This window comes from Tinamus guttatus, unplaced genomic scaffold (genome assembly GCF_059628265.1).
Source record: "Tinamus guttatus ecotype Peru unplaced genomic scaffold, ASM5962826v1 Tinamus_guttatus_pri_ptg000035l, whole genome shotgun sequence".
Lineage (NCBI taxonomy): Eukaryota > Metazoa > Chordata > Aves > Tinamiformes > Tinamidae > Tinamus > Tinamus guttatus.
Window position 1 is genome coordinate 4,839,563 of NW_028288569.1, and position 15,171 is coordinate 4,854,733.

The 15,171-nt window shown below is 40.1% G+C and overlaps 1 protein-coding gene across 1 annotated transcript; it reads left to right on the plus strand.

Annotated features, from left to right (window-relative positions):
* Positions 1-6,390: 6,390 nt before the first annotated feature.
* On the plus strand, positions 6,391-13,823 carry SH2D1B (SH2 domain containing 1B). The gene is made up of 4 exons (XM_010223909.2): positions 6,391-6,647; positions 9,353-9,416; positions 11,587-11,755; positions 13,617-13,823. The coding sequence occupies exons 1-4, from the start codon at positions 6,514-6,516 to the stop codon at positions 13,652-13,654; spliced, it is 405 nt and encodes a 134-aa protein (XP_010222211.2). The 5' UTR covers positions 6,391-6,513; the 3' UTR covers positions 13,655-13,823.
* The last annotated feature ends 1,348 nt before the right edge of the window (positions 13,824-15,171 follow it).

Genomic DNA, 15,171 nt, shown 5'->3' on the forward strand with positions numbered 1-15,171 from the left:
AGAAAAATAGTCAACCAGGATGTGCTCCATTAGCGGCTCTTTTACATAATAAATATTAGCCAACTGTTTTGCGCTTCCAGTCAAAAGACTTGTTCAGTTGCTGGCATCAAATTTAGAGAAGCAGGAGCTAAATACAGAGAAAAGCAAAGAGAACAAATTCAGGGTTAGAAAGCATGACTTGTGAGGATGGACTGAATTAAGTGTTTGCATTTAGTTAAGTAAGCAGAAGACCAACTGGAGGATGTATGCGTTTTTAAATATAAGAGATACTAGGGAGGAATAGTTTGATGTTTTTTTCTTCCTAGGCTGTTTGCCACAAGTTGCACCGAGCCTGCCACAGTCTTTTGCTTCTGCATCCTGAAGCCCGAGCGTCACAAGCAGTCCTCAGCGTGAATTAGGGTAGCTTCCAACTATGTCACCACAGTGAGCACAGCTGATTTGAGAACCAGGCGTGGGTGAGAAATGAGAAATGGCTCACCCACTGATGGCTGGGAATGCAGCGACTTCCTAGAAGGGGCTTCTCTGCCATGAGCAGAAGCCCAGGTTCTGTCTGAATGCGCAGAAGTTATTATGCCAAGCAGCATCCTGAATCTGCTGAGAAAGATTCTGCTCCTGTCATGTAGGTTTGCCCCTTTTGGTTTTTCTCCTATTGCAATGAGACCCTCTCAGACAGTCTAGCTGTTTTTGTTAGGGGTGTCGAAACCCAAGTGTTGTTCTCTTTGTGTATTTCCCTTACCCATAAACTGAAATATGCACAGAATTCATTGTGGTTAGTATCTTCAGCTCTTACTGCTGATCATTCTTCACACAGCTGGGTTGTGCAAGCTTGTGTAAGCCAGAAATACTTGTTAAATTTGTTAAGCCAGTAGGACTTGTTAGGAAAACACTTGGCCTGAGTTTATAGCCAAATATGGTCCAGGAGGATAGGCTGTTACAGCACCCCTGCACACATTGTAAAGACTCAGTGTCGTGGCGTGGCTGACAAGGCCAGCTCTCTGTGGCTTTGGTTTCCATCAGCGAGTATCCTAGGCTTGAGCCTGAAAGTCCTGTCTTGTGCTTGTCTGAGCTTTGCATTTTTGCCCTGGACTAGCCCACGGGTGCCAAAGCAAAGCATAAATATATATGTATACGTGCAAGAGACAGTGCTAGAGTATCTACATCTGGTCAGTGAAGCATGCCTGTGGTTTAGGCAGTGGTAGATCAGATAGTGCGTATATAATTCTCTTTTTTCCTCCTGTGCATTTTTTCTGTTGTATATAACTACGATTTTGTCTTTTAAGCAAACCCCCTAGTCTCAAATCTGCCTAAATGCTACAGATGAGTATTGTAAAGTAAAAGGATCATATTAGCCCCAGGTGATTCTCCTTTGGATGTGTGGAGGTGCTGTAGAAACATACTGCCTTGATATATCCCTTAAAGACTCAGATCTACCCGAGATGGGTTTGCTTTATGCACAGTCAACTAAAACAATGTTTTCTGTGTTCAACGTTCTGTGTTTTAAAATTAGAACTTCTTGGAAATAAACTTTTAGTTTCTTTGTTTGAATAAAAAATAGGAAACCTCAAAAGGAACAGAAAATATATGCAGTATGCTTGACTGCAAGCTTACAGTCAATTCCCTTTCCATAGAATCATCTATCTAGAAGTTCGAAGAGACCTCTAGAGATCATCTAGTCCAGCCCACCTGCACAAGCAGCATCACCCAGACCACATTCCTCAGCATCACATCCAGGCAGGTTTTGGGTAACTCCAGAGAAGGAGATTCTGCAACCTCCACAGAAGTCAAGAAGTTTTTCCCTCAAATTCAGGTGGAACTTCCTGTGCTTCAGCTTGTAGCCATTGCCTCTTGTCCTATTGCTGGTGACCCCCACGGAGAGTTTGTCCCCCTACTCTTGACACTCTCCTTTAAGGTATTTGTACACATTGGTAAGATCCCGTCTCAGCCTTCTCTTCTTTAGGCTTAACAGGCCCAGCTTTCTGAGCCTCTCTCCCTAGGGCAGATGTCCCAGTCCCCTGATGGTCTTTGTAGCTCTGTGCTGGACTCTCTGCAGTAGCTCCATGTCCTTCTTGGATCCCAGAACTGGATAATCTAATCTAGTTAGATTATCATCTAATTATGCTTCCTAATAGGAAGGATTTGTAAAGCCATGCTCTTAGCTTAACAAAAGCGAACTTTAATCCTGCCGTGTCAAACACACCATTGCCCCTGCCTCCAACCAAAAGAAATAGATCAGAAATGGGACCATGCTTATGAACAAACTGAGTGTATTGCACAAAGCAGATCATCCGACTAGTGGTTAAGGCAATTTCTTCCTTTTCTAACAGGAACCTACTGTGATGATTGCTAAATCTGAGTTGTGTCTGAAGTTTAACGAAGATGACTATGTAACTGCATGCCACTAAGAAAATCTCATGGCCCCAGATTCTTACTCAGAGCTGTGCTTAATCAGAGTTCTTTTTATTTTCTCTTGGAAAGCAAAACTAAAGTGTTTCTAGAGAGTAGAGGAGAAAAGACTTGTTTCTGTAGTGCGGAATAGCCAAAAAGGTACATAAATATAGCCAGAAAAGGAAACCATCCCCAGAAAAGGGAACTGCTAATGTCCTTGTACTTCTCTTGAAAAAAAGTTTGTGGTTTCACCTTCAATTTTCTGCATGCAGCACAGAAACTAATTCTCTAACAAACAGGTTTAGGAGCTAGCTTCCTGAGACACAGTGGTAGCAAATCATCACTAACTAGTGCCACTTCAGGTACCATTGGTATTCTGGCTACTCTCAGGCTGCCACTCCAGAAGGGCATGGGTCTCCCCTTACAAATCCAGTGTCATATCTGCCAGCCTTGTGCATCAGGCAGGTGTCCCAGGCCCTCTTTCAGGCACACAGATCCCACTCACAACCTTTTAGAGATGGTTTGGTACAGCAGATTTCAGACTTGGAAACTAAGAAGATTGAGCAAAATATTATCAATATGCATTGATAATATTTTGAATACAGTTGAATACCAACCTCAAAATCTGTCATTTTCCTCAGTTAAGTGATTGCTGTGATACTGTTTGATCTCCATAATGTATTAAACACTTTCCAGCTCTTGAAATAAGCAAGGAGTATCATGATCACGGCTGATTATAACTATCTTTCGCTGTAATTCAATTATTTATTAGCAAGTCTACTACCATGTTCATTCCAGTGCCTTTTGCTTGCACTAATGCCTTCTCCCAATTTTGCTGACTATTTTGCTGTCCTTATTCCATTCTCCTTAAAAGCTTTTCTCTATTCGGAGTACTGAACTGTTTAACCACAGGCTAACTTCCTTCTCCCTCTAACTTGAGTTTTGCCTCTTCGTTCTCATCAAAATCCCTTTATTTAACATCTCCTTTATATTCTAATTCTGCTTCAGCATCTTTTCACTTTTTTGGGCTCCACTTCTTCTCCCCTTTCAACTCTTTCAGGATCCTTCGTGTTGCTCATTTGTTTCATTTCCTGTTCTGCCCCTCCTGCTCTGCTGCTGGGTTTTTGCTGCTGCTCCCCACAGAATCGGCTTTCCACCACGTTCTCTTCCTATTGTACTTCCTGACACTGGTGGGTTTCCTCCACCCAAACCCACCCACTTTCCTTTGCCAAATGTCCTCTGCTTGCCTTCTTTAGTGTTGTCTCAAATCTTGTCACCTTTCCAGCAAAGCTACTTCAAGGCTTCTGAGGTAAATGAGCCTGAAGTGTGATGACTTAAGAACTGGCTGCCGATATTGCATCTGCCATGGGAAGGAAAAGGCAAGAGGAGAGCAAGGATGAATTTACTGCTCCTAATATTGCTGAGGAGGAGGGTGGTCAGGCTGCCCGTGGTGTTTGCTGCTGAAAGGAGTTGCCAACCCTCATTTCTCTTTGAGTCCTTTCTCAAGGGTTTCTTGTCATCAGAGGAGTGCTCTACTAAGCAGTCAGGAGATGAAACGTGGCTGCCATTGCCATTTGCGTAACTTTAAGATTTAAGCCTGCAAGATCTACTGAATTTACTTCTATTTTTTGGCCTGTTCCCAGCTAATGAGGTCTTTAGGAAAGCTGTGAAGAACGTGTAATCATCACATTCCTGAAAGAGAAGCTTGTTGCTGTTTCCTACTTGCTTTCCTTTCAGCGTGGAGGAGAACCTGCCTGAAGCGGGCCAGCATAAAGCAGCTGCTGCTGTTCCTTCTTAGAGCTGGGCTTCTGGCTGAACCACTCACCTTAAGCTGCCTCAGAGAAACTTGTTGTTTATAAGAGGTACAGACAAAAGCCCCAAACAGTTTTTATCTATAGAAAAATACAGCTGTATTTGAACATGAAGAATCATTACCACTTGTTGTTAGAAACACTTGCAAGATGAGGAGGGATCATTTCCTCCCTGGACATGGGGAGTTGTTTTATTGGTAATCTATGAATACAGATGATAATTTATGGTAATCTGTGATTACTGTAGTAGAAAACAGATTTAGCTTCCCTTCAGACATGCCATTTTTAGCAATTTCTCTTTTAGGCGAATCTTTCTTCTAACTCCCAAAGTTCTTTGACTCCAAGCCATATCTATTTGCTTTACAACCAATTTATCTAAGATGTCATCTGAACACGCTGTTAGTATGATATATGATTAACTTCCAGATAAAAGCAAATATGTTAATATGTTCACATATGAATTTTGTGTGTAGGAAGTTGTAAGGGTAAGTGTATTTGAAAGTTACTGCCTGATGTGCAACCTAATGCATAGCCATCCTTGTTATGCTGCTGCTTTTTATTTAGTGATTATTTACTGGCTTTCTTCCACAGGATGTTTTTCCCACTCTGTGACTCGGATGCCAGTGGTCACAATTCTTCATTATAATCCCTGTGTAGTTGTACACCTCATTTTGCTGAAAGCTGTTTAAACAGAGAATCTCAAGGTCTGTTTTGGAACATTGGGGACAGTTATTTTGTTTAGACTTCAGAGATGTAATTTAGAAAAATAAAAAAGAGAGTTCCTTGATATCCTATGCAACCTTGATTTGTTCCTGTAGCATAGTCCAGGCTGTGGCATTAGTGAAGCAGATTTCATATGGAAAAATAATATAGTCATATATTTGACCTTCTTTGACCATTACAGCAGATCCTTTATTATATGGCGTTTTCATAAAGAGAGGAGAATTAAGATTTTGCTGGCAGTGTAACATCTCCTAATTGCTGGGTTTGGTGGAGCTTTTCTTAAATGGGGGAAGGATTTGTTTAATAAAAAAAAAAAAGGAAAAAATATATATAATCTTTCCTTAGCTTGTGTGTGCGTCATCAGCAAGACTGGATACTGGAATGTCAACATATCAGTCCAGTGCCCCTGGCATAATGAGCTAAGCAGCTGCAATGGTGTCAGACTGGTAAACTGAAATTGCAGGGGCTCATTGGCCATGGGCCAGGGGATGTTACTGACATTGTTTAGCAACAGGGAAATTATGAAATTTCCTGATAACTTTGTAGCGCAGGGAGATTTGGTACTGGGTATCAGAGCTGAGGGGTTAATGTGCAAAGTGCACATTTGGAAATCAGGAAGACCCATGCCAATGTCAGCACTGGTGACTCTGGTCTCTGTTGTGGCCTCAGAAGTAAGCTCTGCTGCGCAGTCCCAAATCCATGGCTCCTCTCAAGGACTTGACTCTCCTGCCATCTCTGTCCCTGTCTTTTCCCACCTGAACCCAAACCACAATCACTCTGATCTATCAGTGTTTATTTTCTTCTTCTGATCCTCTGCTTCCAACAGGGAAAGTCTTAAATGGCTGGGATAGCATCTCCCTTGGAGTATTTCCTCCATCAGGGCACAGCAGCAGTTTTATACATGGCTGTATCTAGCCTTCTGGAATTGACAGTATTTTCCCAGGGCTGGCAAAGGGACGATCTGACCCTCTTCTCCTTCCTGCTACCTTTTTACATCATGGTACAGTGGCTTCTTGATAAAAAAAGCTGTACTTTTAAAATAACAGGCAGGAGGAAGGAATTCCCTGTTTGGAAAAATTATCATTCTCAAATATTGCTGTCTAACTTTCCCTGAAACTTGAAAAATAAGTAAATCTATGCTCCTCATCCCCACCCCCACATAAACCCCTTCTAAAAGGTGTGTTAGAAGGTGAACCTGCCAAGAAAAATAATGAAACAAGTGACTTTTTTTTCAAATTAGTGACCCTGTGTGAAAGACTTTGAGCAACTTTAAATGTCAACTCTATTGTTACAATGTGGAGGGAAAAAAAAAAAAAAAAAAGAAGAAGAACCCTCCTTTGATGTGGACTGTGACCAGTGGAGAAAAACCATTTCCCTTTTCCTTCCTCATTGCATTCATGGCCTTTTAGTACAGACCATTAGCTGACTGTCTTACTGAAAGGTCAGTAGTAGCAATACAGATGAACTCACGTCTGTAGTTAGCACCTCCAACTTGGATTATCTCGAGACACCTGCATTTAGAATAAGTCTTCTAATGCCAGGCTTCTGACCTGGATTTGGTTTGAAAGCCAAGAGAACTTGATTTTATTTGTCCATGGAGTTCCCATTTTTTCACGGGAAGATAACAAGAACAACTTGTGAAGAACTGCTGTCCAAGAAAGGAAAGAACGGTAGCTATTTAATACGAGAGAGTGAAACTGTAGCAGGAGCCTTGTGTCTGTGTGTTTTGTAAGTACTCTAACATTATTTTTAATAAGTTTTAAAATAGATGCCAAGACAAGAGTTCAACTTTCCTACTCTTCACACTTCTTCCCTAGTATTAAAAGACTCAACATATGTGTGCATGTCTTCCACCAATGCTTTTTGCCTTAGACTTTCTTTACAGTATACAGAGGAGGATGGTATTTGCAAAAGACAGTTTATAAAACAGAGGATGGACAAATCATTCTCTGCTAAGGCTGGTGTCTCTTTGCAGACAAGAAAGGGAGCTCGAGAAAATAGCTTAGTCTGACAAAAAACAGTGATAAGAACATTACTCAAAGCTGACAGGTATTGTATTTGTAATAATGAGTAAGTAACATTTTAGCAGCATTTAGGCACTTAAAACATTTCATGGTAGGATATGAAACAGTTCCTTCTTCATATGCTTTTTGACTTCATATCCTTACGACTATTTAATGAAAGGTTTACCTCGTGCTTGTATGGAAGTTTATCTGTAGCAAGAAGATAAACTGAGACAGAAAGCTATATATCCTCCTGTCCAAATTCATATGACAAGCCTATGAACAAGCTGGTCATAGAAAACTAGTATTTATAATCCTTAATTTTATTCACTGAGGTTAAAAATGTATGTTTTTCTTGTTCTATGTTTTACATTTTTCATATATAATGACCTGTTCCTAAAGTGTTCAAAGTTTATAAAACAGTATGTCTGTTGAGTCATTTTTTTGTCTGACCATGTTTCACATTCATCTTTAGCGTGCCTGTATTTGAGTGTGACATGAAATTTTTTAACACATCTAATTATCAAAAATATCACAATATGTTCTGATGAGTAATCAAAATCTCATGGCTTTTGGTACAAATCAGAAGACAGAAAGAAAAATGGAGGGAGAAATGCAGTGCTATAGGGCTTGTGGACAGGAGGAGGACTATTGTAGGGAGAGAAATAGCAAGTAGGGACAAACGGAGACTGCGGTGAAAAGCATGGATAAGAAATGAAAATACTCCTCACTGACATGGGAGGAGGGTTACTGGACTCTTATTAAAAGTGTAGTTGATGAGGGATTGGAAGGGTACTTAAGTGTCATTAGTTTAATCTACTTACGCAAAAGAGGGCACACGCGCACAGTGTGTGGTGAGCAGACACCAGCCTACGCTGCCCATACTCTGTGCTCACATAAAGCTTAAGCTTGGTGCCACCCTATGGCAGGTGTTGCTTTTGTGCTTGTTTGATTGCTTTTTCTTCTGCAATGTAGATGTGCAATGTGGCAGCTTGCAGGCGTGTTTATCTGTCTAGGATGTTCTGGGCAGACATATGGAAAACCATGCGACTTCCAGTATGACTCCTGCTAGCCTCCCTAGGTTTTCAGTGTTATGGGAAGTCAGTGTATTTATGGTGTGTTGGCTTTAGCTTGTGCATTAACGAATATTTTAGCTGAACAGTAGAGATAGAAGCAATGTTGCAGATGCAATAACTTTTGAAGCAGAGGTATGTTAGCCCTGTTCACAGTGTGAAAAGAGTGTGTGATGGCTAGCTGAACCTAGTGTGCTGTCTGAGGCACAACCAGCTTGTGGCTCCCCTTCCTTCAGCACTGCTGGAGATTTTGCAGCTCTCAATCGTGCATGTGCCACCCCTTTGCCTGCAACTTATTCCCACGTTGAGATATGCACAAAGTAGTTTCCAGTGTAGTGAAGCAACTCTGCTGATGGTGAGCAAGGACGTTAACACCCTACAGGAGCAAGGATTCTCTTCTTTTACTAGGCACCTCACAGTGGAGTCCTAGTCTCTTCTTTTGTGTTTTCTTACTATCCCAGAACAAGCAATACCCGAAGCATTTTCATTGCTCTGACTCACCAGAACTCTTTATTCTCGCTGTAGTAGTGCAGAGCACCTGGGAAACTGGAGAAATGCTCAGGCAGTTAGCTCACGTGGAGGCCCATAAACCAGCTGGGCATGGTTAAGCAGCATCCCTGCTAAGTGACGTGCGATGGTTGTGGATCGAGCACGGCACTTTTAGCTATGTCTGCTATAACTGTCCTAACTCTGCAGGGCAAAAAAAAGAGAGATGGGCATTGGTTTTAAAGTTAAGCAGATCTAAACAGGGGTGTGCAGAAGATTAAATCTCTGGTAGGTATGATAAAGTAATAGTTCAGTTTCTGAGGCTTAAGACCACCCATAACTAATTTTAGTAAATGGTCAAACATATATAGTAGGATCTGAAGTATTTTGAAGGCTCTAGTGAATGAATGCATGCTCAAAGTTCAAAACGACATTATTTCATGACAGTCTTGAAAGACAAATAATTATAAAATGTCCCTAGGCACAATTTGTATGCTCTTAGTGGAAAATATCTTTTTGGATACACATTAAAGAGCTGCTGAGTTTTCATTTTTGTTAAAGTAGGATGTAAGCTTGCCACTGACTTTGTTTCTTAAGTGTCCCACTGAGTAGTTAAATGTCTGAGTATTTTCTAACATAGCTGTTTTTACAAGTGATGTTCTGGTATGTAGTTGATGGTATTTAGCACTACACATTCCTGAGATTTGTTTATTTGGCTTCAATCTTTCACCGTATTGCAATTTACTATTAAAACAAACAAACAAACAAGAATCAAACTTTTCTGCCAGATTCAGCTCTAACAGTATATGGTAGTTGCAGTAATCTGACAGCCAATAAAAGCATAACATACGAAATGATGTTTTTTTTACAGCTTTGAAGATATCATCTATACTTATCGCATCTTCAGGGAACACCAAGGATATTTCAGAATACAAGTGAGTAACCCTCGTTTCATCTATAAAGATTGTACTAAAAAAAAAAAAAAAATCCGGTTAAAATACACACACACAAACACATTACTGTAGAAAATATTTCCAAGTTTGTTTTATACCCTTATCAATTCTTGATTATTTAATGCCATACTTATTCTTGCAGATGAGCTCATTACCTATGCAGAAATCTCTGTAACTTAAGAGGAGCTCTTATTTGTTGACCAAGTATTTTCTGGTTTGACTATTTCTCTTTGATACTATTGAAAGAAACCATAACTTTCATTACCTGCTCCTTTAAACTTTACATATATCTATAGAGCTGTGTGATTCTCAGGCAACTGAAGTGACAAGCCCAGATAATGCTGCTCATTGCTGGAAAACAAGGGTGAGAGCAGATCCCATCCGTTCAAAACCCTGCACAAAGCTTGAATCTAGAGGCAAGGTGAGGAGACGCCTCGACGTGCCAGCTCCTCCTTTGCTTGCAGTACGATAGCAACAGGACTGTCAGCACCCAGGTAGCATATAAGTGGGATGAGGCCACCAAACTCATTTCATAAACAAGACACCAAGCTGTCATATCGTAGTGACTCCTGTTTATTAACAGGAGTATTGGGCTGAGCATGAAAAGCATCGTTTTCCATGAACAGCAGGATGGTTTGTTAACGCACAAAAAAAGTATTTTGGATTATAGCTACTCTTTTGGATTTTGCTGTTGTGCCTATCAGCAGCTAGTAACTCAAACACTTTGAGTTTTTTTTTTTTTCAAATCCAATTTTCTTTACAGAATTCTGTCAAGAATATGAAAGAAAGCTCTGTTCTTTCAAGATTATAAAGCCAGACTGTTTCAGCTTACCAAAATAACATCTTGAAATAGTATATTGATGGCGTTGTTTGTATTTTATGGCAGATACAGCCATGAACTTTGTAGAAGCAGTGGCATCCAGTCTGTGCAGAGATGAATGGAAGATAAAAGATGTATAAAAAAACACCAGAAATGTCTTTAGCTAGATAGCAAATGAAATTAAAGCCCTGTTCTCTTTTAATGTTTTTAAGTAACGGAAGAGGGACTTTCACTGTAACAGGAGCTGATTAGTGTGCTTATTATCTGTCACTGTCCTAAGGTAGCAGAGCTGCAAGCACCTCTGTACAGATAACTCAAGATCTCCACTGCTGGAAAAAAAAAAATTGCTTGAACTGCATGGAACATTTTGAGGCTCCCAGATCTAGGCTTGCAAAATAAATTTTGGTCAGCTCATTGACATCAGATAGAGATATGATTCCTTACAACTTTGCACTGGCTCCAGAATACATATTTACATACTGAACCTATTTTGCTTACCCTCATCAACATTTGATTATTTTAAGGAAGGAGTTGGGTGGTGGGTTTTTTTGCTATTTTTTTAAAGTTCTGTTTAAAAGAAAGGGCAGCATCAGTGTTCAGGTGGTCTAACAAGACAGCAACATCATTAAACCTTTCTGTGTCACACACCAAGTCTTGAAGGACAGATGCAGGAAATGAGAAATTTACCTGGTCGCCATGAGCACCCTGGCTTCTCAAAAGACACCAGATCTTTTTGCCCTTTTGCATTTAAGAGTAAAATAAGTTTGTGTTGTGATGAAGAGTGAAATTTGAAATTCTCCAGGACATGGAGTATAGTTGACTGAAATACCTAATGTTTGAACTGATTAGAAGAAGAAAAAAAAAAGAATTGAATGTTAAGCCCTAGATCCTAGACGGAGAATTCTAGGTCGTAGTCCTAGATCTGTGGTCAGGGGATTCTCAGGGGAGGAACTGGGAATGTCTGAAATGCAGCCAGGCCTGCAAAGCAAAGAGGGGTTGGCTACAGCCAGTGGTGAGAGGACTGAGGTAAATAAACTTTTTTCTTGCTAAAGTTGGAAGTTTGTGATCCCAGTGAAGGCAGGGAGCATTAAATAGCTTCCTCCTGGCTGCAATGCTCTTGGCCTGGGATGGTGGAGGCAGGTTATACCTAGTGCCATTACCACACCATCAAATTGATGTCCCTACTTTTTTAAGAATGGCACAATATTCTGTCAACAAATCTGTTTAGAAAATAGTCCCTTGGTAAAGAATAAGCTATATAAAGTTCCTATCACTTAAGATATCTGCTATGAAATACTACTGCAAACACACTTTCTTCTTCCATCCTTACAGACTTCTGAAGGTGTTCCAGAGAGGACCTTCAGAACTTTAAAGGATTTAATATACACCTACGAAAAGCCAAACCAAGGACTAATAACAAACCTTCGCTACCCAGTCATGAAACACAAGCCCCCACAAAGAAGCTCAAGGTTCACGTCAGCCACAAATGACGTCTATAACGGTAAGAAATACAAGACTGTAAAGGTCTGTGGTGAACAGCTGTAAAGTCTCCAAACACAGTTGGCATGGACAGAAGTTCAACACCCTTGCCTCCTTCAGCTGCCTCTCAGTCCTCACAGGCTCTACACTGAATCATATGTCTTGCTCTTATTCACCTTCCTAGTGACAGTTCCTTTCCTTGGTACCGTTAGCATGGGCTGGCTTTGAACATCACAAGAATGAACACCTGAATCACATAGTCTCTTGTTTTTTTTTAATCTTTCATTAAAAGTCAACACAGAGATACAGTTATCAGAAATCCATTGGCAATCTCTACTGAAAGCACTTTTGCTATAAAAATCTGCCCTCAGTTTGAAGAAATAAGGATTTGACATAGAAACTTTTTTATTAAAAAGGCTTATCCCCATGGCAGACAATTAAAATTTCCCAGATGAACAAAGATTCTGGCTGAAAATACCATTATGTTGCTATCTGATTTTTTCTATAGAAATACAGCAATTACAGTTAAATATTCTCTTTAAAGAAGCACAGAAAAAAAGGTATTTTGAAAATGCTGATATATTTTGCATGTTTTTATTTCTCATTTTAAAATGACCTTGTTCCAAACTCTGGTTCTGTTTTATAAAGATCAGGAACATAATGAAACATTTCCGTCTTACTGATGTACAGCCTGAATCCAAGCTAACATTTCTTGAAGTTTTATTTTATGATAATTTCAGTATTGACAGTAATGTCATAGAGGAGCAAAAATTGGATTCACGGCATTTCCTGTCAAGGAAAAAAAGGGCTCATTTTTGCTTAGATTTAGTTCATGGGAAACTATTCATTCCCAGTTCACAGGCAATATATCGTATTCTAGAGAACATATATGTATCTAGAGAACCTATATGTATCAACTTTTCCAGGAGATGCACAGCATCCTGGGCAAGAATTGTAGAGCCAACACAAAACTTCTCCTTAACCATCAAAACGTTTGTTGTTGACATAAGAACAGGGCCCCTTAAAAATAAGGGTGGGTTTGAACTTTTGCTATTCCATTTTAATTGAAATTTCACCACATGGTAGTCTGCTGTATAGTCCTCAGACTACTTTGTTTCACAAGGGGAACTCAGGTTAACATCGCGATGGCCATCTCCTTGAAACGCAGGGTCTTAAAACAAGTGCTTTTTCTGGCTTGGTCCTTTGTGCTGCACCAGCTGCTGGCCTTGTGACGTGTTCCGGATTGAGCGTTTCAGTGTCCTCGCTGGAACCTCTCACAGGACTCGGGTCAACAGTGCTTGTCAGGAGCCAGGTGGGGCCGATCTTTTCTAGCCCAGGTGGAGCTTGCCTGCGGGAGGTTACTTCAAGAGGCAGTGGGTTTCCACAGTGCGACATAGTCCTAAGCATTCAGTTTCTGCGTTTCCCCAAGCTCTCCAAAAATACTAAATCTGAAAGGATCTAAGGGAGAAAGAAGGCTTTTTGAGCTCTCCCCCTCTAGCTGACTTCCCTGTTGGAAATATTTAAGAGAAGAAAGAATGTGCTATCTTATAGTCTCAGCAATCTGAGTTGTTGATATGATTTACTGACTACTATAGCATTTGACTTTCTCATGAAGATTGGTTCTTATATTGTCACAACTTTTTAAATACTGAGCTTGCTGGTTCAGGAAAGAACACAGGTTTATGCTCTTCCTGGTCTGGAGGAGTCAGTCAATGGGACACTGGACATACTGTTGGCCTGCCAGAGCAGAGGGAATACAGAGGAGCCAAACCCAGTTAGTGACAAACGTGAGCCTAGCAACACGCCATCCTGTTCGCAGCGGTCTTTCAGAAGAGTGACTTGCAATGACAAGAGCCTTTTGTGTTGATTCTTTTTTTTTACAGAAATTGAAGAGGAGGATTATGTTGTTGTCCTACCCTAAAGGATCTACACCTGGTGATTTGGGAAGCTGCCCTTTCAGACTGTTGTGCCACAGCACAACAGATCAGCTGGAGACAGTTATCAGGCGGGCATTCCCAGGTGTGCATCTAGACATCTGGAATTAACTCTGTTTGGAGCCTATCAGAGCAACTGTCTTTTGCTCCAGTAATCCCATACAAGATGCTATTTTTCCATAGCATAAAGAAGATTGTTTGTCTGTTTTGAATTTTAGTCAGCGAACTGTGCGGTGTGCCTCCTGCTAAAATGAACAACTTGATAGAAAACAGCAATATAAGTATGATAAATGAATGTGTATAAAGGAGAATTAATGTATAATGTGTATAAAGCAGAACTGATATGTAATTGATGCAAAATGATAAAATGACATACATGGTGATAAAAGTTCCATTGAAATGGTTAAAAAAAAAATAGAAACTCTGTTGTCTGTTTATGCTGCCTCCGTGCTGGTAAGCAGCTAGCCATCTCCGCTATAGATATGCCATGGCATACTAGTATGAGCCTGTAGTTTGAAATAGTCTAAATTAGAACAAAAGGTTACTGATAAATACATGGTGCACATTTTTCATGCTAAAGTTAATAGCTCTCGTAGCTAGCTTCACTAGAGGAGTGAAAGCTTTACATGTGTGTGGTTATGAACAAATCATTCTGAATATTTAATGTACACATGCAAATATTTACAACATTGATTTGCCACTGTGATTGCTTGTATTGTTATGTGCATATTTTCATTATTTTGTTGTAAGAATTTACTTTGACCTAACTCCTCATTTTAAATATTTAGCACACACTTTTGTACTGAAGGTGACCTGCAACTAGTAGCCAAAGCCAGGAATATAATTTATGTCCTGATTCCCCCTGTTAATAGTACCAATGTGTGATCTTATAGAAGATGATTAAATTTGCCATGTGTTTGTTTAGTATCTTTCATAAGTTATTTATGTATTCCATAAGGGTAATATTAGCTATAATGCTTTTTCTTCTTCTCCTTGTATATTTTTTTCACTAGTATTTGTTGTGGGACTTTTAGATGTTACACTGCTTGGGACTTCACGGTGAACCTACACTGCTAACAGTTCTGATGTCAGGCTTAAGTGGTAGTTATAGCATGAAAGAGATGGACACTGGGAATATTAATTAACTCAGCCATTGTCAAAATTACTAATCTATGTGTCCGAAATTCATGAATTGAAAAGAAAAGTAGTCACCTGTGACAAATAGTACCATTAAAGGAGAAAAATCATACTCTGTAGAAGCATAATGCAAGGATGCCTCTCTGCCAGCACAGCTCACCAGCCTGCCTCACCTTGGTCATCATAGGGATCAGACTGAGCATTAGCTGTGGTGACATCCCCCCACCACCACCTGCACTAGTTGGTAACAGTCTACATCTCCACGTGGTTTCATCTTTTTTTCTTTTTTTAATGCAATGAGACACAGCTGTTGTTCATGCACTAGTCACCCACACCGACATCCAACCTTATGGAAAGGCTGGGTGAC